Below are 23,613 nucleotides of genomic sequence, written 5' to 3'. Positions count from 1 at the left end.
GAAATCAAACCTCATGCTGATTTTCAGCAGACAGGTTTATCAACTGGAGTTTAGCCAGATTAGGAAGCTTAATACCACTCCAGCAAAGACACATCGTACAACTGTAAGATGGTTTCAGTCTATGCTAAAACCTGAGTCTGTTCTTTCAACATACGTATTTCAAGTCCAATTATAGGACTTCATGAGTTACCTCATGAAGTGAATTTTTGTAAGGTGTTTGGGCCAGTAGATCCCCATGCCTTTGTGTAGTCAAATAGAGCCTGTAACACTTGTTAAATTTAGAGGAAGTTATAGGCAGGAAACTCTCTTTGCAGAAGTGAAATAACTTGGAATTCTGCATTTCCTGCATCTATTTTGAGTGTATTCAGAAGTTACAACATTTCACCTTCTTTTACTACAATACTTTTTTTTACACAAGTCTCAAAGTGTGGTGAGCACTGGGCTCTGCAGCCATGGACACGTTACAAGGCAACAAGATACGTTGAGTTACTTTCTGTCCTGAGCTTTCATCCATGACTCTCCCCAGCTCCATAGCCTGTAACAAGGAAGACCTGAGGAGGTTTGGTGTCACCCACACACCGAATGCTGCACACCTTGCATGGGGGAGCAAAGGAGACCAAACCGTCTGCGGCCAGGAAATGCATTATTAGAGAACAACTGCAGAGGACTGGGCCGACTTTCACCTTGGTGGACATTTCTGTACCACCTCTGAGTACATTCACAAGGCCAAATGAGTCGTCCCTCCCCTGGTGGTAAGCCGCTGCTCTTACGCAGCACTTTCATTAAGTGATCACAAATTACTTCAGCGATGTTAACTAAACCTCACTCAACCACCCGGGTAAGCCTAATTATCCACTTACAGACATACTGTCCATTGGCAGGTGGGAGGACAGCAGGATCCTGAAAGATTAGGAGTAACCAACTATGTCCAAATCAGTGGCAAGGATCACACAAGGTCTACTGGTAATTGTCAGAATATATCTTCTGTACTAGGAGAGAAAAAAAAAGCAATTATAAAAGGGAATGATGCTGTATCTTAAGGAGTGGGGAGAAAGTTCTGAGTTCTCAGTTGGAAACCACTGATTTTTAAATTTTTTCTGTATTGATTCACTGGAATACACAACACAAAAATTGCTACTTTCTGCTTTGAGAAAAAGCCAAAAGCTGCAAAGAGCTATCACAGAGACCTGCCAATTGGCCATTTGCAAAGCTTAATGCCATGTGTTTTCCTGTCTTTCTGGACTCAGATCTCTAGTAACAAAAAGTGGTTCTTGATTTATGAAAGGGATGAATGTAATGCCCTGGAGGCTACTTTATCTCAGCTGCTGTAAATTGGATCTCTCAGCGATGAGACGAGATGCGAGTGAGGCAGAAGTATGAACTTAGGCAATCTGTGACCATGGCACTATTCCGTGCAGCCTGGAACAGCATTACATGTATTCATTTCTATTTTGAAAGGAAAAATCTTCGTTCACTGCATTCTTAGAAAAAGCAGATCTGCTTCCCTTGTGCTGGCTTACTTTCTGATCTCCTGTCACGTTCCTCTAGGCAACACCACCCAAAGAGCTATCCAGTAGCAAGAATGTCATCAAGCTGCAGGATTTACATATTGAACTGAGATACAACATACACCTATGTAAACTCTAAACTCTTAGGAAATAAAAAAAGATCAAAGTGAGAGGGAGAAAAGTCAGACAGACAATCTGAATATGAGATAAAGATGAAAGGAACATGACCTAAAGCTTTGGCATCAAACCTATCTTTCCTCTCTGTTTAGAGGGTTGAAGGTTTCTGAATTTCGTATGCTCCTCAGTCATTTGGTTAAACGGAGGCAACAAATGTGCCACATGCTCCTCTGGGATACATTCCCAGTTTGTTGTCCATTCTGCTCATTTAAACTCATAAAAATCAACTCCAAGAGGAAATAGGCACCTGTTTAAAGCTCTTAAGAACATAAAGAGATGCTGACCTGTTTTGCTGCACTGTGATCAGCAAATGAAGAGGGGGGAAAATTTTGCAGTCCAACATGTAGAAGAAGTTACCCAGATAGGGGACAGGATTTTCCCACCCTGGTGACAATAGATGCTCAATGGCTGGGGACTTTCCAGAGGTACCATCCTCCTGCCATGCCTTCTACCCAGCTCTACCGTAGCTTTATGGACCTGAGATTTACAGCAAATGTAATATTTTTTCAGCAACAAATTGGCCTTCTTTTCATGCTCAGAATTCCCCATTCCCACCAGAATTCTTTTTACACAAACATCGCTGTTTCTGTAGCACTAGTAAACACAGAAAGAGCCAAGTTCTTCAGTTTTACAGGAACATTTCATAAAGGAACCAGTCTTTCAAGCCTACTCTGCTTGCTCAGAAGACAAGTTTCTCCCAGTACCCTGCCTTCTGTCCCTGTCTCACAAAGGAGAGGGGGCTGCAAAGATAAAATAATAGTCAGGCTTTTGAAATGACTGCCCAAATTGGCAAGCTGAGCTAGGCCACCCTGGGGTAGTTCTCATCCTAGAGCTGGTCCTGGCAAACAAACTGTAGTTTTAGGCTGAGGTCCTAGACACACAGAGGTAAGATACCTGGGAAAGCGGCACCTTGGCAGAACTACGTAGCATTTGCCCAGAGCTCCTTTGCCGCACGCATGCATTTCCGTACAAGATAACACAGCACAGCATGGGAACACCAACACTGGGGCCAAATTAATCCTTGGGGAAACTCCCAGCAAAAAACAGTGGTGCAACCCAGGCCTGAATTCGCCCTCCTATTTCCGAAAAGAGAAGCCTGCCAAGGACGGTATGGCCCAAGAGGCACACAGAGCTGGCAGACTCTCCGGTGTCAAAATAGAACCAGCATAGCCGTCCGTGCGTGTACCGTGCTTCACAGGCGAGACGCAGGCAAGGAAAACAATCAAGTTGTCTGGTGGAAAAAAAGCGGCTTCCCAGGATCGCTGTACCCACGGTGTAACTGTGATCAATCCGCATTGGCAAGTACCAGCTTTCCATGTGTGTTTCGCCTGCCGCGGGCTGCCTGCGGAGAGCAGCTCGGGCAGGCTGCTGCATGCTTGTTATCGCCGGCGTAAATATCTCTGCCTTGTGTTATTGTGGCACAAAGCAGCTGGACCATTTGAAAATCATTTAAAAAGCACTATAAAATTAGGGCTCCAGTGCTCTTATTTTATGACTTTCATGAGCAGCCATTGCCTAGAGAGAAATTATCCTCTTTATTTTCAAGGCTAAAGGTTCTTTTAACATTCATCAAAATCAAAGTGCACCCTTGATAACACATTGAGCTGTTACTTATCTAGTACAGACTCTTTACCTTCTGCATAATATCACATTTGAGATCTCAGTTCTTCATATACAACTCATTTCATTGTGTCTGCTGTTGTTTTCACCAAGTGAATTTGCATAGTTTCAGGAGAGGCTGGCTGATGCCCTGAAACATATTCTTTCCATAACTCCTAATTTTTTTTTAATTTCTAGAACAATAGCCTGGAGTGTTTTTGTTACAGATCCTTCTATAAAAATGCTCAATTACCTCTTCTGGCAATGGATTTGCACAGACCAATTAAGCACTGTAAGTGAAAGATTTTCAAAGGCATAAATAGTACTTATGTGCATAACCTGATAGACTCCCCTTTCTGCCTTTGAAAAATCTCTCCCCCATATATATAAAAAAAAGTCTTTGATAATATTTTTTTTCCCCCATTCTTATTTTCATGGACAGCTTCTTTACCAAACTCAGGAAAACAATGAGTGAACCAAAGCAGCATGAAAAAAAAAGCAAACAGTACAAAGGGAAAGCCATTCCTTTTAGAAATAAAAAAGAAGTGCAGCTGTATTGACCATACCTAAAGCTCAGATCTGAAGGGCTTAGGAAGAGACACTGCATGAAATTCTCAGCCATGGAGGCTGTGGGCGAGGAATGGTGAGGTCCTGCGCATCCTCTGTCTGCAGCTCAGGAAAACCACCCTTCTCCTCTGTGTTGTTTAACCTGCTTTAGCTTTCTGTAAGAGACTGGTCACCGTATTATCCAGACATCAAATACAGACTGGAGATAAACATTTAGAAAGTCATAACCTTAGCTCTGTTCTCATGATTCCCTTTTTGGCCAGGATCTTGTCTTTATTCCCGCTGGGGGTAGCAGGCTGCACTCCTGTGCCAAGAGGTGGCACGTTTTCAGATCTCTGCGAGGGGGGGCTGGTTGGGGCTAATAGATCCCGCTGTGAAAGCGCATGTAGCCACGTAGAGGAGTTGTAAATTCAAGATGCAGCATCCTGCATGGAGGAGATGCAACCGGCCAGAAGGCAGGCTGCGTGTGTGCAAAGAGAGCCTCGCCACCACGCCAGCACCTCCGCTAGCTTTAACCATAGAGGTCTTGCCTGTGGTCACCCAGTTTGCGATTCAGAGGGAGAAGATGGATTTATTTAATAATCACAATTGTTTATGGCCCTAGGAAGGCAGAAAATGGGACAGGCATGATCTGCAGAACCTAGTACGGTCTGCTGTCACCATGGATGAAGAAAGTGGGGCATTTAGTAAGTGAGGATAAGAAAGCACTTCTGATCTGTGCCACGTTTATCTGTTCCAACAGTCAGCAAGCCAGTAACCATCTTCCTCTGTCCGATGGTGCCAGAAACAGCGAGAAGGGCCCAGCTGAGCTGACCTAGCTCTGGGCTCCTGCATTTCAGACCGAAGTTGACCTTTTGGGCTAGGACTGATCCACCCAGACTCAGCCCTTACTTGTGGCAATGGTCAAAAGTAAGAGAAGAGTTCAGGATAGCCCTCTCAAGATGTGATCTGGCACCACAACCATGATTCTGTCACCTGTGCAGGAGCTTCTTCCCTTCTGAGCTCACCTGTGCATATGCTTTTTCCTTCTCAGATATATACACCTCACCCAATAGAACATAAATAGATAATCTCTTCTACCCAGAGCTTTCATATTCCTATAGAGTCCTGAATTTGCCTTTGTTTTGGGGATAAACCACGTGTGCTGAGAGATTTTTCACTATTGTCTTCACTAAAAAAGATTGCAAATTAACATTTGAAGCTAATGCTTCAGTGCTGAAAGGGAGGATTTTCCTTTCAAGCATGGAAGGGGAACAGATGTCTATAGAGTGTTGTTTCTCCCATACACACATACCTGCTAAAACCCACACGTGTCAAGGGTATGTGCTTGCTCACCTCATGACCAGAAAAAGATTAAGCATGCCCTGGAGATGCTTTGACCTAGATGATCGGTTATTGGAAGCCTGGCAAAAGGACCCAGGTTGTAGGATGTCCTGGAGGAGGCAGATTCAAAGTCATTTGGTGCTCTGTTAAACCTATTCATTTTCAGGAAGACTTAATCTACTTCTGAATAGCAGCTGGGACCCTGTAACTCAGAGGTGGGCAGCCAAAGGGCAAAAGAGAGCTCCTGGATGCTGGCAGTGCTCTTGTGGTGTTGCCAGCAGCTGCAGAGCTTCCATCACTCACTTGACTCACAAGATGAAGCTGATTTTGCTGCTAACCACAGATCCAAGCTGGGAACAAAGTCATTTTACCAACAAGGAACAATACCTTAAAAAGCCAAGTGGGATCAGAATCCTGAGGCGGAAGGTGTGAGAGCACTGGGGTCTGTGTTAGCATCGTCTCATGGTGCAAGGGTGGTCCTGCCCAGGTGGTGGTTGTCCCATATCATCAGTTGTTTTTCAGCATCGTCATAACAGTTGAAAGTTGCTTTAAACATTTTTCTTTTGCTGCTTCGCTCTTGATCCCTTGTCACCCTCCTTGCTGCCACTGTGAAACGGATCTTGGTTCACAATGAAAAATATATTCCCTGCCTGGGAAGCAGATGCTGGACGTTTGGTGCCCATATTACATAATTCGATATTTAGTAATGGATATTGTGGACATCTCATTCATAGGAAATGTGGAAAAGATGCCAAGGCAGGGTAGACCTGAAGGTCTGGCTACTCAATCACTCTCCATCAGCGCAGAGCAGCGTTTAGGGGAAGACAGCGTAAGAAACAGGACAACTTTAAAGTGATTCTTCCCCCACGCATCTTCCAGCTTTTAGCCCTCAATACATTGGCTACTTCCTAAACCTCACGATGCTTTTTGTTACTGCAAACCGATGAGAAGGTCTGGTCCTAATAAAAAACTCATTAGTTGCCTCCCCCTACGCTGCCCCCAACAAGCCCCCTGCCTCCGTCAACTCTGGGAGATTAGCTCCAGCTGGGGGGGAGGGGGGAAGAAAAGGAAGGGTGAAGGAGAGCTGAGACATCTGCCGCTGGCAGGGGCTCGGGGCTGGGCACCACAAAGGCTAACGATAAATTTCCTCCATGCCCCTTTTCCGGGGTGAACGAAGGGCCAGTCGGCAGCAGCCTCCGCCTCGGCTTCCCCGGCGGCGGGAGCTGGCGCGGTGGCGCGGGGACACCTGGCGGGGAGCGGCGGCGGGACCGGGACCTTCGGAAATAACTCCTACCGGCTAACGAGAGCCTAATTTTCACCGGTGCCCAATAACCTTTGCAAGTTTTCTTCAGTTCTATTTTTCAGAAAGATGCAGGGGAAGCATTGCTCCTGGGTGGGGAGGAGGAGGAGGAAACGCCTTTAGTTAACTCAAAGCTCCCAGCCAGCCTGACTGCACCTTCCAAACCAACTTCCATTCATGTAGAGGGTTTATTTCCTTTAAGATAAGTATTTGAAGTGAAAGCAGCTGAGAAGAGAGCATGAATAGCATGGACTCCTCCATCCAAGCCTTTTTTTGAAGCTTCCCCAGCTCCTGGCAGAGTCTCAGTCCAGGCCATGGAGATGAGACCCATGTGACTGGAGGGTCATTTTTTCCCTGGAGAACAGGCAGGAGAGATGCTGTCTGAGGTGACCACCACTGCCCAGTCCAGCAACTCAATGCAACAGGTTGTCAGTTCTCAGGTGTGTTCTCCCACCCGGCGTCAGCCTCTCACACCCCCCTCTCTTCCCAAAAGCTGGAGCAGGAGGGTCTTCACACTGTCTTGGCTCTTTTCCTACTATGACTGGAGGAAGTGAGAAAGGGAAGAGAACCATATTTGGAAAGAGAGAGACTAAAAGGCTAAAAGAGTCACCCTGCTTTTTACTCTGGGTGATTGCATTATGGCCTGGACTGGTTTCTTCAACAGATTTTACCAGTGGAGCAAAACCAGACCAAACTGCAAGGTGCATATGAAAAATGAGCACTGTTACAGGTTTTTCTGCACGGGAAAGGATACAGCATAGATCATTTGATTTATACACTCAGGTCAATATCAATTTAATTCATCCAGTACATTTCACATTTTTCTTTTATCCAACCAGTGCAGTTTCTTGTATATCAGTAACAGCTCCCTTTAAAAGCCAGTCATGAGTATACTGTGCATTTTTAAATCATTCAACATTGCTTTCTTCTGCCATCTTCTGGCAATATGAAAGACTACAGTCTTTCAGTAACAGCAGTGTTGCTGTGCTGGTGTGAGGCAAGGGTTGTCAGTAAATGCAGTGTGTAATTAGATTACTTGACAAAATTGGAAAAAAAATATAGCCCTTCTTGCTTACTTGACAGCTTGCCTAATTCTTCCAGCTCTACCAGTTGATCTAATGGCAGCGGCTCGGTGGTTATCCCAGGACAAAATGTCTGTTTTGTAGACCTTGTGTTTCTTGAGTGTCTGTCACAGCAAAGAAGAGTTGCGTAACATGTGAGGCTTTATCATTTTATAACAGGACTTCATTGAGCGTACCATAAATATTTTGAGGAGAGTCCTTTTTGCCAGTTTTGCTCGCGGCTCTTCATAGCTCCTTGACAAAAGGCATCTTTGTTTCCTATATAACCACGGGAAGGTCTTGTCCTATAGGCATGTAAAGCTTTTCCTTCTATTGCAACAACTATTTCTTTCTGATCTCTCAGTGTAAACACCACAAATCATGCCAAAGCACCTTGCATTGTTTGCTTAATTCTAAAGCAAAACATTTTCAGCATTTTGTTAAAAACATATAAAAGATTGAGATAAGATTAAATTACAGTTTCTGTTTTTTTTTTCCCCTTTTCTTGCAGTCATACAGAGATTCTTTGTAAATGACTACTCGTGATCCCCACTCTCCTGTCACAATAGCTTTTCCTGCATAGTTTTGCTAAAACTATGAAAGTAATATACGATAATTAAAAAAAGGAAAAAATCCAAAAGGAGAAAATGCCAATATTTTTCCTTAAAATAAACTCAAAATTCAGAGCCAGTGAGAAAAACTAGTCACAAAATTCCAGCCTGCAAAGAGAACATAAATAAAAGCTGTTCAAAGCTTTGTTCATTTTCACTAGCACCAGCAAAAATGACTGCTTGGGATTGCCAGGCCTTGGAGAGAGAGGATGTTAATGCTATTTATAGCTCATGGATGGCTCCCATTACCATTGTACCTGAGAAGCTCAAAATCCTTAATGCATTCCTGCTCACAGCAACTTTCTCAAGCAGAGGACAGCCTTCCCAGGGCTGTGCTGGAGGTATTGGGCTCTGCTTTGGGAAAATGGACTGTTAACGTTTGCAGCCTGTTCCCAGACTGTCTATTATAAACTGCCTGCAACAGGCACAACCTCCAGCAAGGCTGCACCCTTCCCTGCTACCTGTGCTTGACTCACCCCTCCTGGGAGCCGTGAGGCTGCTGCTTCACTGGAGGCTCTTCTTCCTTCCATCACCCTACAGGCTTTGGCATCGATCTACAGTCCACGCCAAGCCTCAGCAAGAAACAGCGTCAGAAAAACAGCAGCATAAAACCTGACAAGATACACGTGAAAAAAAAACAATGAACAAAACCTCCAAAAACTTGCTGTCACATGACAACCCTTGCTCCTGCCCCTCCTGACCAACTGCGAGACTCAGATGGCATCAACAAGGTTTCTGGGAGTGGGGCAGCGCTGCTGGCTCCTCACAGAGACAGCACAGCAGCAGGGACTGGCAGGGAAACTCCTTCCCACAAGCCAGCAAACGGCAGGACAAGGTCTCCCGGTGACCCTGGGACTGGATATCTCACAGAGGAGCAAGTATGTGTCCCCAGCCCTCGTCCCTCATCCATCACAGCCCAGAGAGGTGGCTGCACCAACCACAGCCCCTGACTAGGCAGCTCCCTGGTTGCTTGCACTCTGCTTTACCTGGCTCCCCAATACCAGGGAGGAGCAACAGGAAAACCATCTCCAGTTTTATTTCTTCAAGTTTAGGACAAGAAATTAGGAGAAAATATTCGTCAGACACATAATCAAAAGTTTGCAAGAGAAAGTAATCCCCAGTTCTAGGTCTTAGTATCTCCTCTTAGCTGCTTTCGTGCACACATCAGTGGTCAATTCCTTTGACACAAACTATAGCCCTACCTAAAAAATAACTTAATAAAAAATTATTATTTTAAAGTCAGCAATTAAAAAATCTTAAAATAATCATCCTGATCTGCACCAACAAAGCTGAGAGTGTCCCTTGAAAGCTCTGTGATTTGCCTGAAAAAGCTTAAGTGCCAAAATAGATCTTCCACTGTAGAGTTTTGAAGTCTTTTGCTCTTGATTCCTCTGCAAAGAGTTGTACAGCTTTGTCAACCTTAGAAAAAGGTACCTTTCTCATATGTGCCTTTTCAAGCAAGGCAAGGCAAGAAGAGCGCTTCACTGCTTATGTTAAAAGCGCAGGGAGAGGCAGACAGCTCAAAGATTCCACTGCCAAACGACTGAGGAATATCAAAAACCCTTTACTCGTGCCTTCAAATATTCTGAAATCTTGCAAGCTTGACAGCATTGTCAATTTTGTATTGACAGCAGCAGTCAGAGAAAAATCATTTGAGGAGTAAATCAAGGAGAAGAAAAAGAAATCAACCCTTTAATCCACAGTCACACAAATCCATACTGCCTGCAGAAGGGCAAGAGCTTTGGAGCCCCTTTTAATAGCAATATATTAACATCCTTGTTTGTCTTTCCTGAAGCATGCAAGGCGTTTTTCCCCCGCCTCTTTCAGGTTCTGGCCTCTTCGACATCGTTTGTGTCAGAACTGCCCATAACTTACACCTCTCGCCAGCCTGTGACACCGACGAGACCTCGGCGCAGCGCTGCCGGTGACAGCGCTCACTGAACTGTTATCAATATCAAGGTCACTTTGTTTTCCTCGCTCTCGCTGGAGTTCCTGGGCCCCGGGGGCACGGGCTGCCCGAGGCAGGTCTCCGTCTGAGCTCCTCGCAAGCGGCAGCCTCTCTGCTCCATTCCCGGCGTTATGTAAGGCTAGAGCCAAGTTTCTACTATTAGAAGCAGTTATCTGCATGGTGACGGTGTGCTCTCCTCACTACAGCACATAGCACAGCCATGGCTGCTGGCAGCAGGACTTAAAACTACAGCTATTTTAATTCAGGGAGAAGCATGTGCATAGTCAAGATGTGTCAAGAAAAACAGTAGGTTTGGGTTTTTGTTTTTTTTTTTTTTTTTTTTAATTCCTAGCTGTGGTACCCTGGACAGGAGTGGCCCCAGAAGAGAATAAAAGGGGGAAGCATCACCCCAGGCTTGACAGATATCCACAGCCGAGTCGGAAATTATGGCAGGATCCTGTGGAGGGCAGCGCTGTCTTGCTGGGGATGGTGCACTGAATTGCTCAGAGATGCCAGCTGCTAAGGTAATACTTCTTTTTTTTTTTTTTAATTTCCTTTGAATCTGAAAGCTGCAGATGTAAAAGCTGTCGTCCTGCCACAGCCACGGCGTGTCACTGCAAGCAGGACTCCCCGTTTTTCCACCTGCCACCCCCACTCTCCCAGCTTCCTTTCCTGCAGCGCTAGTCCCGTGCGTGGGCAGGTGCCTTTTCCTCGGCTGCGTGGCTCTTAAACGGGAGGCGTGGGGGAGGCAAGCTGGAGCCGGGGGGCCAGAGGCAGCACAGAGATTGTCTCCCCTTGGGAAGATACGGTTTTGGGAAAATATCTGCAGATCCGTTACATTGCAAAGGAAAGGAAATGCTCTCTGGGAGTACTTCCATGAGATAGCGCTAACATCCTCTCCCCAAAAACCAGGTGAAGCTCCCACCACCAGCCTGAATCATGCTGGCAGGACCATAAGCCTGGCTCGGCAAGCTCTGGCCCTCCTGGGGGCTTACCTTGTCCAAGGACAACAGTGGCTCTGTAACCTGGGATGGGGCTGCTGGAAGGAGCTGCGTGAGACCCAGCGGTGGGAGGCCTCACTGGGGCTCTCCACCTCGCTCAGGAGCCCACCTGAGCTGAGACATTTAGGCTTCATCTTAACCTGTGCCACCTCTGCCCATGCCTGGCCATGCACCCCCTTGACTTCCCACTTCAACCAGGACCCAGCTCACCACCACAGGCTCTCCTGGCCACCTCAACCCCTGGCCAGGGCTGGTTACCCTCACCTGCCCTGCCCTCTGACTGCTCCCGCTCCTGAAGCAGCATGTCCCTGCTGTCCCCAGGTGCTTGCATGTCCCGTGGGACAGTGGCAGGTTGTCTCTGCCCTGCAGCAGCCCCTCCAGCCCCACGGGCAGCTGTGTGGTGGGAGGGCTCATGGAGGAAGGAGCCTTTTGCTCTCCAGCCCAGCTCAGGCTCCTCGCAAGCAGAAGTTGGTACCTTCCAAGCTCAGTTTGGAGGAGCCAGAGGGCCCCATCATAAATGTAAAAAGGCTGGACGTGAACAGAGGTGTCAGGAGGGAGACCAAGCAGTGAAGAGGTGTGAAGACTCAAGATTTTCTCCCACCCAGTAAAACACGGCTGCCGGCGTAGGGCGAGGGGCATCTGCGAGTCGAGCAGAGCCGCGGGGGTAGCCGTGGAGGAGGCTTGCAGGGCTGCCCCCGCTCCTTCCCGACGCTGTGGTTAAAGAGAGGGCTGTGTTTTCCAGAGCCCTCCATCTGGCATCTTTCCCGGGTAGTAAATTCTCTTAAAAACCGAACGAAACAGAGCTTTAATTGTACATTCTGCTTTTCTCTTCACTCCGGAATAATGGCAATGGCATTAATACAGTGCTGCATTGAACACGTACCCGCACTGAGGCCGAGGGACTGATTCTGCTTTCCATTATTCAGGGGCACTGCCTCTGGTGAGGCAGATCAGGGTTTAAACAGCGAGCAGGAGCAATGAACTTCTACTGTTCCCTGCTGTTTGAGTGTGGGCAAAATAAAAGGCTGTAATATATGATGCAGTCAGCCAAGAAAGCAATATTGCTCTGCCATGTGCACGGTCTACACCGAGACGAGTCCAGGATCTCATTTCTAAATTCCCATAGGTGCCTCATTTAAACCATCAGCCATAACCTGCTTCTCATTTTCAATACCACTTGGTATTAGAGCTGCAGTGAACTGCTGGTGAGAGATTCTAATTCCTGCAAACAAGCCCCTGTAGGCTTGCAAGGAAAACAGAGAGTTCCCCTCTCAGTTGCCTGCTAGGTTCCCATCTGGCTGTTTTAACTTTGCTATTGCTTTTAAATGTGCCTGTTTCTGCACACAAGGCTTTTAGCTCCACCTCAAGAGACTCCTGGGTTCTCTTAGCATCGGATTCTGGCCAAAACGTAGAGACACAGATTGGGTCTTCTTAACAAAAAGGAAGATCAGATTTCACATTACAGTATCTGAAAGATTAATTCCACTTACATGATCATTTCCCTGTGAACCACACTTCTTTCCATCTGGATTTTTCCATCAGGAGGACAAAGAGCCGTAGTGTTAAGCACTACCTGAGAGAAAAGAGCAAGGAGGGTAAAAGATGTGCGCAGAGATGCTTGCTGAGAGAAAACAGAAGAAAAAAACAGAGTAGACAGCAATTTCAAATGCATTGAGAGACTTTTTTTTATTTTTCATGTGAATTATATTCTGATCTCATGCTTCGGTATTTTGGACCATTTAGTTTGCTGGGTTTTGATTCAAGTAATTTAGAATATTCGGTTGCAGGAACTTTCTGTATCATGTTATCTAGTGTTTGTGTTATTGTAGTAACCACAGGTCCAGCCAAAATCAGTGCCCTGCTGTGCCCAAGGCTATCAATAACCTCATGTAAGACCTTGTCACTGAAGGACACCTGTCCCCATCTGAGCTACCACCATAATCACAGGCAGGGCTGTGGCAGCTAGCAAGGTGATAGCAAAAGGGATAGAGGAAAGGTGACTCGGGGCCCAACTAATTCCCTGCCACAGACTCCCCCTGGGATTTCAGACAGTCATTTAACCTCTCTACAGCTCAGTTCAGTCTTTAGGAGACAAGGAAACAGCCATGGAAAATGGCAAGAGGCTCCCCCTCTCCATTACAGAAGTGAAAATGAGGGCTAGGCGAATAGGTGTCTGCTCAGTTAGTGCTCATTTTTAGTTAAACATAACATGTTTTTCTCAACCAGGAACAAGCTACTTCATATTGTTTTAATATTTTAAAAGATTTTATGCAACACTGAAGTAAAATTCCAAAACAAAAGTAACTTTGAATAGAAAAATGGAAATAGTAATTTTTTTTTAAATAACAAAACGAACTATTTCAAACCTACATTATTAAAGTGTTTTTTTTTTTTTCTAGAACTTTGCTGAGTTTTCTTTCACTGGAATCTGCAAATGCAACACAAATCTGTTAAATGCTTTAGCCATCTCAAGTCAGTGGGGGTTGTGTGTTTTTTTCTGTTTGCCAGAAAAATCTTCGGTAGAAAATGGTAATTGTTTCCAGTGTAGAAAAGAAAAAAAAAAAAAAAAGAAGGAAAAAAAAAAAAAAAGGAGCAGACTGTAGTACTCAAGTGGCCAGATAACATCAGGGAGATAAAAAGCTCAACTAGGTTGTTGCAGATGAGATCCTGGAGATCCTGGAAACACCAAGTCCCCCAGGAGCTGTGCACGGTGTGCAATGCCAGCCCCACGGCCACTTGTAGCCTACGGCAACCAAGGAAATCCAAGCCACCTAGAGAGGGGACACAGGCTCCACAGCTCAGACGCGGAGCCAAGCAGCTCCCGGCCATTTCAGGTGCACCCCAGTGCTCTGAGTCTTTGGGAACCAATGTGTAACGACAAAATAGTTTTAAAGCTTGTGCTACCTTGTATTCTCCCAGGGAAGCCAGGAGGTCAATACATCTGGACAGCCCTTAAAATCTCTATCTCATCTCAAATGTCTCCTGTAGGCAGAAGGGACCGGGTATTTTGTTACTGCTGTTTTGCTTTAAAAAAAAAAAAAAAAAAAAAGAAGAGAGAAAAAGAGAGATAAAGAAAGATAGAAAGAAAGAATCTAATGAGAAGGTCTTTTAAACTGTAGCCTGGAAGTACCTAAAGCAAAGTAATCCTACCAACTTGCATGGTCTAGATCTCTGCAGAAAACGTTAGTGACCTTGCAAGGCAGATATTTTTTCCCCTAATTACAGGGGCTCCTGCCCTCCTGCAGTCACTGGCTGTTTCCATCTGAAACAGCTTCTGAGAGCCACCCAGAGGGAGAAGCTTAGAGAAATGTAATCAGTGGTAGCACTTTTGCTAGCTTTGCAGTATCTTAAAGTAAAAGGGGGGGGGGGGGGAGGTGGGAAGAGGGGGAAGCCCTCAGCAAAGTCCCTGGCCTTCAATTAAAAAATTCATATTACTTTCCTCATTAGTCCAATCACCTGGTATAGCTATTTCCAAGCCTACCCCGAAGGCCCCGCAGAGCAATTCAATTTCAAGGCCAGTGCAGAGCGGTGTGCTTGGGAGGAGCGATGCTTCGTGTTGACACGAGGAGCTCACTTGTCTGGCATTAGTCACGTGAAGCAAACGATGCTGACGCACTTTTTGGAAAGAGGACTGCTGTATGAAAGGGAGCTCTGTTGCAAAGCTCTTCACTGGCTGCAAAGGCTGAAGTCGCCTGCTAAGTTTCACCGGCACCAAAATGACTCAATTCTTGGAGGCCAAGGGAACCTCCGCAAAGTCAGGTCTTGAACAACAGGCTTCACAGTGTAATTTTCTCTGCTAATCATTACTCTATTACTCTAACTAGCTGACAGTTGGGGGTACTGGTGGATGGGAAACTGGACATGAGCCAGCAATGTGCGCTTGCAGCCCAGAAAGTCAACCATATCCTGGGCTGCATCAAAAGCAGTGTGGCCAGCAGGTCGAGGGAGGTGATTCTGCTCCCCTACTCTGCTCTGGTGAGACCCCATGTGGAGTACTGCGTCCAGCTGTGGAGTCCTCAGCACAGGAAAGACATGGACCTGTTGGACCAGGTCCAGCAGGGAACCACAAAAATGCTCAGAGGGCTGGAGCACCCCTGCTGTGTGGACAGGCTGAGAGAGTTGAGGTTGTTCAGCCTGGAGAAGAGAAGGCTCCGGGGAGACCTTATTGCGGCCTTCTGTACTTAAAGGGGGCTTACAGGAAAGATGGGGACAAACGTTTTAGCAGGGCCTGCAATAGGACAAGGGGTAATGGCTTTAAACTAAAAGAGGGAAGATAGAAGGAAGACATTTTTTACAATGAGGGTGGTGAGACACTGGAACAGGTTGTCCAGAGAGGTGGTAGATGCCCTATCCCTGGAAACTTTCAAGTCAGGTTGGATGGGACTCTGAGCAACCTCTTCTAGTGGAAGGTGTCCCTGCTCATTGCAGAGGGTTGGACTAGATGACCTTTATCGGTACCTTTCAACCCAAATTATTCTGTGACAGACTACAACAGAAATTTAAAGCAGTGGGAGCTAGGACAACTGAAAGTTTAGTATACATCTGCTTACCTCCACAACTTCAGCTTTTAAACATCTGCAGCGACAGAGAGTCATCCGCGCTCCTTGAAAATGAGCCTGTGGTCTTATGAATCTCCTGATGTAGAACCTGTATTATCTTCTTCTTGATTTCCTTTTACTGCTTCAGCTTAATGTTCTGTATCAGTGAAAGTACAAACAGGTCATCATGACGATGCTGGCAGTAGCTCTTGAGCACAGTGCATGACTTTTGCAAGGCAGTAAAACTTGTAGGGCAAGGCACAATATCTTTTCTGTGCTATTCTTCATGCTAATCTGTGCTGGGATTGCACAACATACTCCTTTACCAAAGCTCTTGGTCTTACACGCCCTGAAAAATTCATAGGGTTTTTATCCCTATATTCCTCTACTTCCCTGCAGTTCTTTTCCTTCATTGTTAAAAGTAAAACCAGTCAGCTTTTTTTCCATCTCTCCCATTATTTTTATTGTGCTTTTCATATTTTGCTTATTAAGTGGTTACCCTAGGGAAACTTCCATTTTATTGGAATGTACAAAAAGCTGTTACTGCTCTTAACATTTGTGGGGAGGAGGATGGAGAAAGGGGGCAGGGGAAGCAAATTTAGGCTGAGGTCACAGAAATATATGTGGTGTTTTCAATAATTTGCCTTGCATCATCTCTACTTCTTTTTCTGTTAGCAACAAGATACCCTCCCTTGCTTTCTGCTTATGCCCCAAATCAGCCTATGCTGTTAAAAAAAAATACATACCTGGCGTACTTGATGTTCTTGCTTTAGGAGCAACAACATCCATCTGGCTGCTGCAACTGTGGGACAAGGGACAGACTAGATGACTTCCAAAGGTCCCATCTGCACTTGTTTTCTGGAATTGCTGAGAAAATAAACCCAAACTCTAGATTTAGGCATTACAGCGAAAGCTGATGCCACATCAGAATAAACACAGGCCACCCCACTTTGGGAAGAGTTCTAGTGTGGCTCCCATGTTGATGATGGTTTTAATACCAACAAGCAGCCAAACAAAGCTCATCAACGTTCTCTGGGGCGAGAACAGCAATTCGGGATAATGAGATCCCGGCAGGAGAAATGCTCCTTGAGTCTCAGAGAAGGGACTGCTTGGGTATCTTTGAACTCTTGCTCTGAGCTGAGCTCTGCTGCAGGCTGGACCCGCTGGCCTGAGCTTCTGGGTCTAAACCAGCAAACAACATTGCAAAGAGGTGCCCATATTCCACTGCACGATCTGTGAGGGAGGAAAACAGTCTTAGATGAGATTCTCAACAGGGCAACAAAGCCCGCCCTGTAATTTCTCAAAATTCAGATGCTCTTTTTTTCTCACACCCCAGGTAAGCACCCGACCCCTCAGACGAGAGAAACAGCCTCTCTCTGGAGGCAAATAGCTATCACATCATTTATACAAAGTGGAACAGCTCCCCGAGGAGAGACTGAGACAGACAGACGCAAGTATACCGGTATAGCTGAGTGTTCAGGGGTATCCACCTGAGAGAAAGAAAAAAACTGGTTCCAATTCTCTCCATTTCTATTTATATACATACGTGCATATATATGTATGTATATATGCATGTGAAAGTTCTTCCATGTTATACATGTATGTACATACATGTGTTTAAATGCATCCCTATAAATGAAAGAAAATTGTACGCACATACATTTTATATATGTATACACATACACTATACGAATATACGTCTTACATACACATCCTAGGATTTCCACCTTGGCCCTAGAAGCTTAATAAGTCAGTACAATGATTCATTCTTTCAAAAACTTCCAGTTTTAACTAACCAGAATCAACTGCGCACAAACGCGTTGGTAACTCTCCAACACAACGTACAGGAGCTTTCCTGTATACGCTCATCAGCGCTATAGTAACAGAAATAATACCTGCACCTACGAGGTTCAGCCAGTGCTGCATTCGGGTGGCACAGGATGTTCTTTTTTCAACAGTGTTACTTGACAAGAAATTAAATCATATCGCCTTATGCTGCTGCTTTCTGAGGGAATGAATTACACGCCTGTGGAGTCCTACCACAGAGTCGATCCTGCTCTCTGGGCACTTTTAGCAGCACCTGCAGGCCCTGCTGCACATACCAGTTATAATAATGTAATGCTATTTGGAGGGTAATGAACAGGACTGCTTCCTAGGGAATATTATTTCTGTATGAAAATTTTCTCTTAATTCATTTCAGAATAGCTGTCTCTGATACAGCCCGAGTGCCAGCAAGAGAAGAGGAAGATGCCTCACACCAGAGACTCTTCATCTCCGACCAGCAGTGCAGGGAGCGGAGCTTCCTATGAAACACCAGCGCTATCAGACCTCCAGCGGCTCTTGTGGTTCAGAGGAGGGTCTGATAATCACGTGGACCAAGTCTGGCCAAATATTTACCTGGGAGATGCGTAAGAACACATGGTCCTATCATTAAGCTGTTATTGGTCCTGAGGAGGAGGAGGAAGGGGTGTGGTTCACTGGGGAGCAGCTTTTGGGTCTACAGGAATGTTTTTGCCATACAGGCTTCCAAAACTGGTAACATAAGTAGTTTGGATGTCATGAAAAACATGAGATACAAAGTGGTGACTTACTCGTAGTGCATCTGAGTTGGCTTTTCTATGTTCTGTGAACCACAGTGGATTTGGCAGGGTAAGAATTATTTGTACTCTAGACAGAAGTCCTTAAAGAACCCATCCCAAATTGGTGTAAACTCTGAGATGTGTTATCTGCCCTGGAAACTGTGCTCTATGGCACCAGACAAGAGCACAGTAGCCCTCACACTCAAACAGGAGCAGCAGGATCAAGACCCAGATGGGGGAGGACACAAATGAATTATACAAGAGGGATTTTGCCAGTCTGAATCCAAAATGTCTTTCAAAGATGGTAAAACTGAAAACACCAAACCGGAATTGTCATACAAATACCTCATTCTTATGACAATTTCTATTTATTGCCATTTCCTTCTATTTGGATTACTGCCGATACCACAGGATCGTTTTTCCCAACTCCTCCTCATGAATGCATCAGTTAGGGATCAGAGTTTTGTGGAATAATTTCAGTCCCAGTTTATGGTGGGAAGGGGGTAGAACCTGGCTGGTGATGATGATGCAGCCACTTCATGTCTGAACCAGGAACGAGGTGCTGCTGCACCTGGGTGGGTTCTCACACACTATGAATGAGGGACCCACACACACCATGAATGAGAGATTAGCTCTAGAATTTGCTAAACAACTGTTTAAAGGAGAATCTTGACCGCTTTATACAGTAAGCCATCTTCCCAGCGATTAACTGCTGGGACGCACTTGCTTAACTAACAGCATCCCATCAGCAAGTCTGTGTTCTTGCTGCTCTCCACACCACCGTTTCACATTTTTCATGTGCAAAGCACTATGCGCTTCTCAAAATTCGCTACTCTGCAAGCAAGCTGCAGTTCCTGCATCCTTCTCTAGCGGGAGCAGGCACTAACTTTAAACCATGCTATTTTAGCAGAATGTTAGGAGTGTTGCCAACGAGCCCTTCGTGTCTTTCAACAGGTGGGCTGCTAGGAGCAAAACCACTCTTCAAAGCCTCAACATTACTCATATCCTTAATGCGGCAGATGGGCCATATAGCATCAACACCGGAGCCAAATATTACAAAGATCTGCAAATAGAGTACTACGGAGTAGAAGCATTTGATGATCCTTCCTTTGATTTAAGTATCTTCTTCTACGACGCTGCCAATTTCATAGGCAAAGCCTTAAACACTTCAGGAGGTAAGAGGGAGGCGAAGAGAAGCTTTGGGAGGAAGCTTCAATGCAAGCCAAATGGTTTCTCCTTGCTGTAAGAGACAGCCAGCAAAGCTTAGACTCAGCATACGGTTCGAGAAGGCACATACAGAACTGCCGTGAGGAGGACCAGAGAAGGGTGCCTATGCCATGTGCTGCAGGGAAGGTGGCCATGGCCAGGTCCCCGGGAGCTGGGGAAGGCTGGCCACCCCAAACCCAGCGTGGTGGGAGGAAGGGCCAACTCTAGGAGCAGAGCAAGAGGGAAGAGCAGAGATTCTGCCCCATGGGTCCATCCTGCAGGAATCTGCAGGATCCGTGTGCCTCCACACTCACCTCGCACCCCGGCACGGGCTGAAGCCCAGAGACCCTGCCCTGGGTACCGAACCCTTGCTCCCGTTCCCGATGGGCTCAGCTGGGAGCCACGGCACCGCAGCGCTGGCTTAAATGCTTCACAGGCTTAAGTGCTTCGCAGAATTGGAGCTTTATTCAGACTGTCTATTAAGCTAGAGAAGCAGCAGAAGTTAATGAACTAAGTCAAAAACTACGAGCCTGACCCACAGCCTGCTGAATTTTTGTCAGCAGAGTTTGGATTATGGCCTAGTTATCATAATTTCCATTTGTTCCGGAGTTTGCTCCGACTCTGACTGGCTGCGAGATCGGCTGCTTTCACTGGAGTGCTTTATTAAATCCCCAGTTATAGCTCACACTGGGCTGCTGAGATACAGTAAATTATGAGTCCATTTTTACAGGCAGACTATCCTACAGAGTTTATGGGACTTGTCAGTGATCACAGTCAGGGCTGGGCCAAAATTTTCTGCCAAAACTACTTTTTTTTTTCCCACAGAAAACTATACTAACAAGTTTAGTCACAGAAAGCTTCTCCTTCCATAGAAAATTTCAACTATTTTAATCCGAGGCCCAAGACGCGTGAGGTCAGTATGAAATACCACCTTGCCTGAGATGTATGGCAGGATGTTATGCAAACCAACCATGAAAACATGAGTATCTGCTAATCGTCACCGTGGTTTTCCCAGCTTGTTTCCAGTAGTTTTTCTCCTCCCTGTGTCCCTCTCGATTTAGAAATGCTAAAGCCCACTCACCTTACTGTGCCTCTTCTCTTGCAGGTAAGGTGTTCGTCCACTGTGCCATGGGGGTAAGCCGCTCTGCGTCTTTAGTGCTTGCCTTTTTAATGATCCATGAAAACATGACGCTCGTAGATGCTCTGAAAACAGTGAGCGCCCACAGAGACATCTGCCCAAATTCAGGGTTCCTCAGCCAGCTGCGGGACCTGGACATTAAATTAAATGAAGAGAGGAAAGGAACCAGAGAATCCGCTGCTAAAGAGTACTGCTGAAAAAGAGAGGACAAAATGTTATTTGAGTTTCCTGTATCTCTTTAAAGTGAATTTTATTTGTAAACTAAGGACGCAAGTTTATGATGCGCCAGAACGCATGTTATCACTAAAAGTAGATTTTACCTGATCTTTCCTTTTTGCAAAGCCCTCCTACATTATACTTACAATTGGTTGTATGTTGTATCCCTCATTCTCCACCTTAAAACATTGCTCTCTACTGGTAAAAAAAAAAAAAAAAGAAAAAAAAAAAGAAAAAAAAAAGAAAAAGATATCAGGTTCCACTTCAGAAATAGCTGTGTTTCAGCAACTAGTGAAGCTCATATCACTTTATGAAGTGTTAGGCTATTTGAGGTGAAAGATGGCATATTATTTATGCTACAATAACCCTTAGAAGTTTTCTTATGAATCAACCCCCCACCCCTTTGCTCCCCACATCTAAAATGGTTTGTGTTTTGAGACTTGAATCTGGCACTGGTTAGTTCTTGCTTTTACAATTGGTGGAGCCCGTGAGCTGGGGGTAAGAGGCTGTTTAAAAGCAGAGCAGCTGGGAAACAACACAAACCACTCTTTAAGCAATTATCCAAGTCTATTTATAGTGTTTCCCTTTAACTGTTCATTAGATATAATTTTTTTTAGTCCATGAAACTACCTTTGTTTGAGAGGGCGTTCAAGTACTGTTCATCTACCTTAGTAAAATCCATCCAGGAGATGCTGTGGAGAATGCTTTTGAAGAGGAAGGGGGGTTCTCAGCTGAGGGTCCAAACAGCCACATGGGCAGTGGGAGCGGGTGCAGGAAAGCATTCAACAGCAAACTTCAAAGGATCCCAAATTTGCCTGACAGTTCAATGTTATAAAACTCGGGATTTTCTTTCTCAAAATAAAGGTCATTAACATTGCAACATCATGTTCTGTGGCATTTGCTTTTGTGAGGGGACTCAAGTGAAAACTGAAGGGATACAGGAATGGCAAGGGAGGTGCTGACAGGCATCAGGCTTTCATCTCTGTGTCTCTGGGCCACCATAAGAGCACTCAATAGCTACTGTCATCTGATGGATCAGTGCTGCCTGGAAACTATGTGAAGCACATCTGGCTCTCAGTTCCCAGCGGACAAACATTCGCAGCACAAAGCCAGCTCGGGGATGGCAGTTGTTTGCATTCCTAGTACCAAACTCAGGAATGCAGAGGCATGAATACTCCCCACCATGTGAGCTGGCTGCTCAAGAACAGCACAGCAACAAGGGAAAACATTCCTTGTCATTCCCAGTGCTGTCTACAAGGCAGATTTCTGCCTTCAGGACAGACAACTCAGCACCTTCTATAATACTCTTCGGTGATATCTACATCTGCTCTGTAGGCCAGGCTATAGGCACAAAAGCACAAAACAGAGCATTTGGCACTAAGGACCTGACCCTCACACTGAGGCCATCTCAGGGGGGTTTTATTTGGCCTAACCCTGTGGAGTGGACATCCCTGAGCAGCAGGAGAGCAGCGCTGGAGCACTTCTTTGCTTTAGTTCCCTGCGTAAGGAAACCTGCTCACGAGCTCAGGGGCTGCTCTGCGAGGTCAACAAAAACGCAGCAAGTAGGAAGGCTCAGCTTAAAAGCACGCTTCAGACCCAAATCAAAACTTAATACGCATGTCTCAGTTACCAATTAACTCTAACAAACTGATTTCAACTTACAGAACAAGCTGGGGGGTGTGGGGGGGGAAATCCCCAGTAGCTCTGGCTGTAGAGATACCCCAAGCACAAGAACCACATTTCCTTCTGCTTCCCACCTATAAGAAGATTCCCTTCGCCGTTAGCAGCCGCAGGACTGAGGCCCGCCAGCCATCTTCAGCTGTAGAGAGAAGGACATCGCTGAAGGTGCGCTCGCTGGGGGGACAAGAGCACCCAATAAATTTCACGCAATAAAAACCTATCGTGCTTTTAAAACTCTAGTTGGCGCAACCGGAAAACCAGCATCTTACTGTCATAAGAAATTACTGTGAACGCTGCAGAACGGCACAAAGAACGGAAATTCCTCACGCTGTGACGTAACGTGATCTTTTTTCCCCCAAAAACACACGGCGTGTCCCCACACTCCAGCCGGGGTTGGGGGGCGGGCGCTGCCCCCTCCCGCCCGCCCGCCGCGGCACCGGGAAGCGCCGCCAGGTGGCGCTGTCGGCCCGGCGCGGGCGGCGGGACCGGGGCGAGGGACCAGCGAGACCGCTGGCCGGCAGCCCCCGGGGGCAGCCCACCCCCCCGCCCCGACCCTTTTTGTTCCGAATTGGGGTCAAATCCCGAGAGCAAAGGAGCTGGGGGGAGAAAGGGGGGGCTACATCTGGGAGCGCGCCCGCCCCACCCATACTCGCCACGTCAAGGTGGACCCCATTGGCACGCGTGGGTAAAACCGGGCACACACCCCCCCCCCGACACGAGTGCCAGGGTAACCCCAGCCCTGCACCGATGCACACGGCTGGGGGGTAAGACCCAGCTGCCTCACTGGCGCCTGCTGCTGCTGCGGGGATCACAGAATGGTCAGGGTTGGAAGGGACCTTGGGAGATCATCTAATCCAACCTCCCTGCCAAAGCAGGGTCACCTGCAGCAGGCTGGACAGGAAGGCATCCAGGTGAGTTTTGACTATCTCCAGAGGAGGAGACTCCACCACCTCTCCGGGCAGCCTGTTCCAGGTTCCAGGATGAACCCCAACTGCCCACCAACATGGTAAGCCCAGCCAACCCCTCAGTTGAGCACATCTGGGGTAAACCACAACTGCCCCTCCAACAAGCATACGTGGTGAAACCCCAGGTTCCTGGGGTGAACCCCAACCAGCCCACTGCCATGCACATCCCAAAATCGCCACCAGCACTGGCCTGCCT

General features: G+C 46.4%; 1 protein-coding gene across 2 annotated transcripts; it reads left to right on the top strand.

Annotated features, from left to right (window-relative positions):
• The first annotated feature begins 2,861 nt into the window (after positions 1 to 2,861).
• LOC141469075 (dual specificity protein phosphatase 13B-like) lies at positions 2,862 to 21,650 on the top strand. 2 transcript variants are annotated; one of them, XM_074154366.1, is made up of 4 exons: positions 2,862 to 2,983; positions 17,834 to 18,041; positions 19,167 to 19,387; positions 20,524 to 21,650. In XM_074154366.1, exons 2-4 carry the CDS (start codon positions 17,881 to 17,883, stop codon positions 20,751 to 20,753), a joined length of 612 nt encoding a protein of 203 aa, XP_074010467.1. In that variant the 5' UTR covers positions 2,862 to 2,983; positions 17,834 to 17,880; the 3' UTR covers positions 20,754 to 21,650. The 2 variants fall into 2 exon arrangements, with proteins under 2 accessions (XP_074010467.1, XP_074010466.1); XM_074154365.1 differs by lacking the exon at positions 2,862 to 2,983 and adding an exon at positions 9,835 to 10,618.
• The last annotated feature ends 1,963 nt before the right edge of the window (positions 21,651 to 23,613 follow it).

This window comes from Numenius arquata, chromosome 10 (assembly GCF_964106895.1).
Source record: "Numenius arquata chromosome 10, bNumArq3.hap1.1, whole genome shotgun sequence".
NCBI classification, from domain to species: Eukaryota; Metazoa; Chordata; class Aves; order Charadriiformes; family Scolopacidae; genus Numenius; species Numenius arquata.
Note: the sequence above shows the minus strand (reverse complement) of the source record. Positions and strands in the feature narration are given on the sequence as shown.

Coding starts and splice junctions, on each gene's coding strand:
- LOC141469075 (XM_074154366.1), top strand. CDS start 17,881: ATGCCTCACACCAGAGACTCTTCATCTCCGACCAGCAGTGCAGGGAGC. Junction 18,042..19,166: donor AATATTTACCTGGGAGATGC/GTAAGAACACAT, acceptor GTCTTTCAACAG/GTGGGCTGCTAGGAGCAAAA. Junction 19,388..20,523: donor AGCCTTAAACACTTCAGGAG/GTAAGAGGGAGG, acceptor CTTCTCTTGCAG/GTAAGGTGTTCGTCCACTGT.